Genomic DNA, 9,135 nt, shown 5'->3' with positions numbered 1-9,135 from the left:
TGTGTACAAAATAACATTAACTAAAATGATTGATAATATTCAAAACATGGTGGGCTGCCGAGACAAATTTGCTAGTGATATTGACTGAGGAATGACTAAATGAACAGGAAACTTTTTCTTAAATTCACATTTACAGAATCGACTATCATGGAATTATAACCCTCAAATTAAAATTATAATTAATTTAAGATGAACAGCTATATTGCCAGTATAAAGTAAGAAAATTTCAAATTTAATTTGAAATTTTATTTGTGCAGAAAATTTGTAAAAGCTTTACAATATAACACTTTATTTTAACGAATAAATTTTGTATTCCACATCGCAAATATGCATTGTCATGAAAGTAACAAGTTACAGGTTTCTGTTTCCATATAGCTTTTGAAAAATTTCATAATGGTGAATATTTATGATATAAATTTAAAAGCAATCCATTTAATTGAAACACATTTCTGAAATGGCATAAAGTTAATGCTGTTTATATAACTTTCCAAAATTTTCTTACTCATTTGGTTTTAAAAGACGTTTATAGGAAACTCCGAAAATTAGTTTCAAATGAAATCAGGCTTTATCGGTCATATATAATTCAGACACAAGAAATATATAATTCAGGTACTTTATCATATAGATATATATAATTCAGATTATTTAATGAATTCCATAAGTGGCTTAAAGAGCATTAGTATGGTGAAACTGCATTCGAAAGAAGTAAAGAGAATGAGTGATACGAAGAACGCTTCAACAAATGATAATTAAATTTAAGAGGAAATGGAAAAGTTTTAGAAGTTGAGTAAGATAAGATTCAATAAAATAAAAAAAAAGGTTCAAATGAATCTCTTACTTTGTTTCATTGATTTTCTCCAAGTCCACAGCAGTTAATTTCGTAACTAATAATGATCCTGTCAAATAAAAATGATCAGTAGAAAAAATAGGTTTTTTTGGCTCACTTGATCGAGCGCATTTATCCAAGTCAGTGACAAATGATAAAGGGAACGATCGCCATAGTTACACTGAAGGTAGAATTCGGAATTAGCTTTGATTTATGTGTGTCAGGATATATTGCTTTCATGGACGTTTCAAAGAAAACTGGTTCACTTTTGCGTATCGTTTGGTAGAAAACCAGGGCAATTTCGAGAAGCCAGGCCAACCATAGCAAACAATTCGTTGCTAAACCTCACACCTGTCTACTAGTTTCTAAGAATTTTATGAGTATTTATTTTATGAATCCCGGTCTACCAGTCTCGAACTTTCCAGAACCCAGAATTTCCAGTGTCAAATCTGCGATTCTGTCAGGATATATTGCTTTCATGGACGTTTCAAAGAAAACTGGTTCACTTTTGCGTATCGTTTGGTAGAAAACCAGGACAATTTCGAGAAGCCAGGCCAACCATAGCAAACAATTCGTTGCTAAACCTCACACCTGTCTACTAGTTTTTAAGAATTTTATGAGTATTTATTTTATGAATCCCGGTCTACCAGTCTCGAACTTTCCAGAACCCAGAATTTCCAGTGTCAAATCTGCGATTCTGCCTTTACATTACTGAAGTGTTTTTTAAAATACATAGAAAATGTGTCTTATAATATATTGTATCAATACTCACAATGGCGTAGCAAAATTAATTGGAAATCGAAATCTGTATTATTTTTTTTCTCCCCATCATAACAATAGTTTTTAAAAAGTAAAAAACGAACATCTTAATATTTCGTCATCACTGATTCCTCATTTCACCGGAACCAGAATGGCATCGGCACATTTAATGCCTCCCTGATCCCCCACTTCTACGCCAAAGGTACATTCAAGTGCTGTTGTTGGTTTCTTGAACAATTCACATAATTTTTCAATAATATACAAAATTTTTAAAATTAATTAATAAGCTTAGCTTGGTTTAGTTAAGAGGTTTGTTTAATTTGTGGTAACTCAGGGTTTACTTTGCAATGGACCATTAAATTTTGAAACGTGACCAGGTAACAATGATGGAAACCGAAACAGCTCCTCTTCCAAAAATTCTGCACCATATTAATAATAGGCTGTTTGGCAATATTCTTCAAATGTAGAGCGCGCCAGGCATACGTATATTTAGGTGGAATCGAAACTGGAATCTCGAAGCTGTGTCTTTACCATTAGATTACCACGGCCAATACATAATGCATCTTGGATATTTTCCACTTTAAAAACCGCGACTCTGCTATCCCAATTCCGCCGCAGTATCGTAAATATATCCAAATAATGTTTTTTTATACATACTGCTAATATACTCAGTTGTGTAGAGAGTCAAAGTATTATTTTTTTATTCCCTTTGGTGGTATTTACTATTTAAAAGTGAAATTAACCCACTAACACATCGTGTTTGATTTGGCGCCTAAAATTTATAGCCTCAACATCTATACTCCTTTTTTCATCCTCTCCTCCTTTCTATATTATTGCATTTATTTGGCACTATTGCCAGATTTCATAAAAGGCATTATTTTCCAAGTCATTATTCACACTTTAAACATTGCGATTTAGATAAGAAAAAATGATTTCCTAAATTTATAGCGATTCAATGTTCTTAGTTAAATGCTGAGTCAGTTGCCGTCAGTAACGAAGGATATCATCGAATGTTGTTACAAAATACATTTCACCCACCGCAAACATAAAGTATCTCCAAATGACGCCTCATGAATAGGTAAACTCTGAGGCGCAGACAATGTGAAACTTGGTGGACGTGCTTTAAATCCCACAGGAGGCTGTTAAATTTCTGTAACAACTTACGCGCTTCAAACGCAAATTCGTCAAACGTATTTTTCTTGCTCCCGTAACGAAGTCCCATGCATTCTACAGGTTGGACACTCCTGCGCCACATCATTAACAAATAACGAGACAGTCGCGACTCGACTGAATAAACTTCTTCCGTGCATCATTCGCCTAGAGTTAAGGCCATAAAAAGTGAGAAAGGATGAACTATTCGTCATTAGTTAAGAGGTCCAGTATCCTCAACTCTTTGCATAGTTAATATAATGATTTAGCAGATGGAAAAGGGTGCTTTTATAATATTTCTTTTTCTTCCTCTTTGGCTCGGACTCTTATTGATGTGGAAAAATCGAACCTAGGGAGCGCATGCTCCTTGATTTCCACCAATGGAATGAGACCGCTGGTTAGGTGATATATTTGATCTCAGGTTTGAGCAGTGGAGAAGTCATTCGCTCCGGAGACGGCAGCGAAGCAACTAGAGTGAGATTTCAGCAAAAAAGGAGGATATTGATCCATCCGAGTTACGGACATCCGTTTAAAGATTCTTAGTTCCTCGTTTTAGATTTCCTTCCACGTAAACATCGTATTTGGAGAGGACTACAGAGTAGGCACTCATCGACGGGACGATTGGAAGTCGGAGTGAGGATCCCGCCGCATGGGAGCGGAATCACGTGCCAAGGGATTTTTGTCAACAGCTTTTGAATTAAAAGTCCTGCGGCTGGTTTGAAGTGGATAGACCACGAAATAGTAGGTTAAAAACTTCTTTAACAGAAGATACAGACATTTTGTCGAACATTTAATAGGTAACGTGGTTTTAAATCTAGTTGTCAACTTTTTAAAATCATCATTGTGTTTCTGGACAGAATATTCTTTTCATTTTGTGATCAAGACGTACGAACAATCAGTTCAAGAAGCTCAAAATACTAAAACTTTTCATCTTCGTCATTCGATATTTTATCAATGAACTGATTTAAAACTATTAATTACGTTCAGGAATCTGATGACATTTTTGCGTCTACTTCATAATTGATGTAATATTATTTTGTGTCAAAAAGTGATTTTTTTTAAAATCCCAAGGCAGCTAAAGAACCACAAGTTTTGTGTATGCAGCTATTTTGAAAGACTGAATTATACGCAAACATTTAAACTAACTTGTTCATCTTGACAAAACTGTTCACTGATATTTATTTCGCAAATACCGAAAAGTCTAAATCTCTTGAAGATTTCTTTTACTGCGTTTTAAATAAGACTGAACTGAACAGCAGTGCTTTACATAATCCTGAGACTAACTGTTCAAGATTTTATTATAAGTCAGAAGACTTTTAGACACATTATATCTTATTCATATTTTATAAAACCAGTGTTCCCAAAGACTTTCGTAAATATCAAGAAAGGACATACTCGGCTAATTTCCATATATCAGGAAAGAGTTGCAATCATCGAATCAATCAAGATAATACTTCAATCGCCAGACAAATAATATTCTGGGAGAAGTGAATACGTTTAATACTAGTTCCACGTCTACTGAATTTTAAAAGAAGCTCTATTTTAGTGAATTCAAAGAGTACAAATTGACTCTGTCATTTTATTATTCGCAATATTACTGAGTAATATTGCGTCCAATCTTCATTGCAAGTTTCATAAGAAAATTTTTAAGAACCAAGTAAGAGCTTAATAAGAAATACAGAGTCAAGGAAATCTGAATCTATTCAGGAAGGACGGATTGGATGAATTAAGAAGTCTGATAAAGCTTTAACAATTGGTGGAACACTGAGTAAAATGGGGTCGGGGCAGTCGTGCAAGAAGAAGAAAAAGAAATTCAGCATCACACAGGTTGATCTGAGGGAAAACAAACCAGGTGAGGATATTTATTTATAGTATAATTATATAATTATTAGCTATAAGCATATAATAAAATATAGAATAGAAAAAGGCAAAAACTGAAAATGAAAAATGCATATGGAAAGAGTACAATATATTGCTCATCAGGAAGAATATATCCCATATTTTATGCTTTTTTGCGTAAATGACCAATGGCTGAATGTTAAACAAAGGCCATTTGTTTTCCCCAAAACACCAAAATCGAATTCAAATGCATACCTTAATCAAGATGAAGCATTTAAAATTTGATTATCATGGGATATTCCCTTCCTAATAAGCAATATTTCATGGTATTTTTTAAATGGTTTTCTTCTTCTTTATTTGATTTTTTTCTCCTTTCTTTGCATTTTCTTCCTTAGGATTTTTCTGTTTTCATGCATTTATGACTATTATTAATTTATTTCCTCAGTATTAATGTTTTAGATTATTTATATCGTTCTCCTGAGTTTTGTAATATTCACTTTCTTCAGGAATTTTTGAGTTGTAACTCATGAGTGAAAAAAAATATTGGAGTGCCAGAATGTTTTATGCCACCTTCTTATTTCAAATTTTTTTTAAATATTTTCAATTAAAAATAATGACAACAATCACTTAGCATAATAACCATTTCAACTTATAATTATATTTCACTAAAATCAGCTAAATAATTATTTCTGTAATAGCTGTTTCTAATTACATTTTATTAAAATTGGGGCTTTCAAGAAAATAACACTATATTCTTAAAATTTCACAATCCGCTTGACAATAATGTTCTATGCTTAAAATTGAGTAAAGATTAGGCGAAAGAATAAACTGAATTGTGTCGTAGAACGTTATGAAGACAGGAAAAAAGGCGAGACATTGCTGTATTTTGGAGAATTTAATTTTAATCACACCATAGAACTATCGAGTTAGTTAAATCAACTGAAAAAAATATTAGATAACTTTTTTAAACTTTAACTTCCATTTTTTTTAACAATCGTGTTTCTGTTTTTTGTTACTTTAGAATAAGCCGGTTTGAATTTTCTTTTCGTAAAAAAGCAGTAACCTGCGCTTTCGGTTTGAACTTTATGTATATAAAATGAAGAAACCATATGTGCACAAGCAAAGAAGGTGTGATATGATATTAATTTGTAGATTAAAAGCTTGCAAAAATGTTTTTTAATTATATTTTATACTTTTTCTGATAATGTCATCTTCATCATGATCAAATACATCAAGAGTATGATTTATTAACGTTAAAAAAGTTGATTTCATTTATTGAAATACAGTTATGAAATGCCTTTAATTTATGTAAATGAAAATTTAGCATTTGTCGTATAGCATTTGAATACATGATAAGGACTAAATAACTTGTAACAACATTTTTTAATTTATATTTTATTGCTACACATTCCTTTAAAAAATATTCTAGCCAGTCGAATAGTTTGCGCGTGCAGTCTGATGGTAATTTTTTTATTAATCAGTAGTAAACGCAAATAAAGTTTCTTTTCGTAGCAGGTCATCCGTTGCAACAAAAACGAAGATAAAAACTAGTAATTATAACCTCTACTCAATAATTTACATATTTGAGGATTATAAATATTTTCAGTCATAGTGCACAAAATTACAATTTTTAATTGACTCAAAAGCGATCAATTCGTTTTGTCAGTTTTTCATTTTCTTGTGTACAAAGTACACATAAAGTATTGTAATAGTCGAAAAATTCGATCTCGAGATTTTAACGAGTCTCCACGTTTCAGATCTCCATGAATTTAAAAAATACTTTTAGGAAACATGTCTATTTGTTTGTGAAAATTGTAACTTCAAGACTTTTTAAACTAGAGGGATGAAATTTGGTATGTGTCTTTATATAAATCAGTAGATTTCTGTTAAATTTTGAACAAAATTCACTCGCAGGAAATTTGTCTGTCATGTTTGTCCCTCAGAGTATAAGTTATATATCTCTCTCGACCCCCGACCCGCCCTAAGGCACACGGATAAATAATATTGAATGACCGGACCGCCGCAATAGCAACGCTGGCGGAAACTGTGGTTGAGTCCTAAGGGCCATCACCGGCCACGGTACAATCCTTCTTCCCGTTATCGATGGGAGGAGCCAACCCCCCACCTTTTTTTGTACCCTCCAGGGTGGCGAGATTCAACCACCATACCAGAAGCATCTCATCCTCTTTTCGAGGTGTCCCCCGGGTGGTTTCCCTCAGAGTATAAATGAACTGAAAGACGTAATAAACTAGAATGCAAACACTGAGTACGCAGTTTTATCAGTTGAATTATAGATTTATACAACAAATTTTCAACCAAACCCATTTACGAATTGACCGTCTACCCGACTGTACATTCGCTTGCATGCAAAAGCGATAAGGGAAAAGTGTACTAGTTTAGATAAATGAAATTTGTTACTAAAAGTACAGTTTTATATCAAAGTTTGGTTCCAATCTGTTGGAAGAAAAAAAATATCCAGAAGGCATGCTTTTCATTACATTACAAAGCTCAAAACACTCACATCTGGAATTTTGAAATGTAAAATTTGAGCACTCGTGGCATTCCCGGCCTTGCTCGCGATCCATGTATAATTCTTTATATTAAGGGCAAGAGCAGGATAACACATTTATTAGAAAGTATGCCAGGCAATTTAGTGGAGACCACACTCTTAAGTTATTTTTTTATCAAAATTATTAATTTTAAAGAGTAGCAAGTTATGAAAATTGCATCCAATGTTAGTAAGATAGTATTTAAAAAGCAGTTAAATACCCTAATATGCTGAATTTTTTTTTCTGTTCATGAGTTTAAATGTTCCCATATGCTCAAAATAATAAAAATACTATTGATATACAGTTCAGAGTTAAAATACAAATGCAATAATAAAATTATTTTAAAAGCAAATAAAAAAAAATCCCATATTTTGCTTAAAAAATTTACTGAATACAATATTTTGAAAATAATTTTGGAAGAATCAAATTTCGAAGCAATAATTAAAAACCATGCAATGATTTAGCAAGCATTTTTTAAATGAAAAATATATACAGAGAGTAAATTCAACATACACTTCACGCAGGACAGCTGTAAAAAATTGCTCCCCAAATTCTCCAAGTAAAGTACAAACAGTAAGACAAAATGTGTTCTTATAAGAGCCAAAGAACCCCCGCTGTGGGATCAATACGCATTTGGTCAGTTATGAAGACCAACTGCCGAGCTAATAGCATTACCATTATGAATCTTGCAGTCTAGACTTTATTACTATGCATCGCATGTAGCGAGCTTTTCCAATTCCATAGAGCCCTATGTCGATTATGAAAGTTGTTTGCAAGCAAAAGTCCTTCGTATGACGCCGGTGTTTGTCCGGAACTTATCGAAAACACGTCTGGTCGGCAGCGTGAAATATAGAACATCCCGACTTTCTTCCCACCCTTTCTAGGTACCTTTACTGATGGGGGGATTCTGAGTAATCTATATCTATAGAAATGTTTCTAAGCTATATAAAAAAATTACTAAAACGTAAATTTTAAGCATATGTTTTTAATAAAAACTAATTTATTAAGTGATTAATTGTTTAATTAAGAATTTTTATGAAATTTTTGCAGCAACAATTGGTTGTTTTTATATTAAATTCGTATTTAATCGATTTAATACAAATTGCAGATTCAAGCATAAAAAACTTCTTAATTCTCAATTTTTTTAAAAAATTGCGTGAAGTTGAAATGCAAATTTAATTTTTAAAATTTGAATTAGCTCAAATGCATATAAAACTTTTCCCATTTAAAAACAACAACAACAAAAACAACAACAACAACAACAACAACAAAAAAACATGATTACGGAACAATGAGCAATTGAAAATAAGACATTTTAATGTTAAATGAGGATTGCTGCTTTTTCAGCATATCTCAATACAATAATTCTTGCATTTATTTAATCTGTTCAATAACACAAACAAAAATATTCTTATTCCTTCAAATTTAAAATAATATTTTATTTTCAATTAATTAGTAAAATTATTTCTTAAAATCATCGCATAAAAACTTTGATATCAATCGAAAAAGCAACAACAGAAAAACCGAATACCGTCATTTTCGGTCTTCTCGAGGTGTCATCATAAGTTAAAATATGTATTAGTTGGAAGGAAAATCTCTCAAAAATTGAAATAAAATTTAAATGAATATCTAAGGCTTAAAAGATTAAGATTAATTTCTAAGTAAGTAAAAAGGTTTAGTCCAATAACTGGGTATTAAAATGTTAATTTATTTTCCAAAAAATAAAAAGTACAAAAAAGAAAAAAAAGAACAGAGAAGAACCAAGTAAATTCAACAAATAGATTCGTTTCCTTGCTTTTCAGCGAAATTGTTTTTAAGAATAAAAGATCAGAAAGAGTGGAAACAAATAAATATTACAGATTAGAGAAATTCTTTATTTATAAAATACTAATAATAAAAAGAAAGTTCCAGAAAGCTGATGCAGCAATGCATGAATAAATGTATTTTTAAAAATATGATTGAATAAAAATATGAACGAAAACGATAAATAAATGAATAGATTAAATGCTACCA

General features: G+C 31.7%; 1 protein-coding gene across 1 annotated transcript in view; it reads left to right on the top strand.

Annotated features, from left to right (window-relative positions):
* Positions 1-3,196: 3,196 nt before the first annotated feature.
* The window catches only part of LOC129960955 (serine/threonine-protein kinase 32B-like), a 108,552-nt gene continuing 102,613 nt past the window's right edge, over positions 3,197-9,135 (top strand). Inside the window, exon 1 of the mRNA XM_056074732.1 lies at positions 3,197-4,586. Within this exon, the coding sequence (XP_055930707.1) occupies positions 4,508-4,586 (79 nt within the window). The 5' untranslated portion in view covers positions 3,197-4,507. The remainder of the gene's footprint in view (positions 4,587-9,135) is intronic.

Source organism: Argiope bruennichi, chromosome X2 (assembly GCF_947563725.1).
Source record: "Argiope bruennichi chromosome X2, qqArgBrue1.1, whole genome shotgun sequence".
Taxonomy (NCBI): Eukaryota; Metazoa; Arthropoda; class Arachnida; order Araneae; family Araneidae; genus Argiope; species Argiope bruennichi.
Note: the sequence above shows the minus strand (reverse complement) of the source record. Positions and strands in the feature narration are given on the sequence as shown.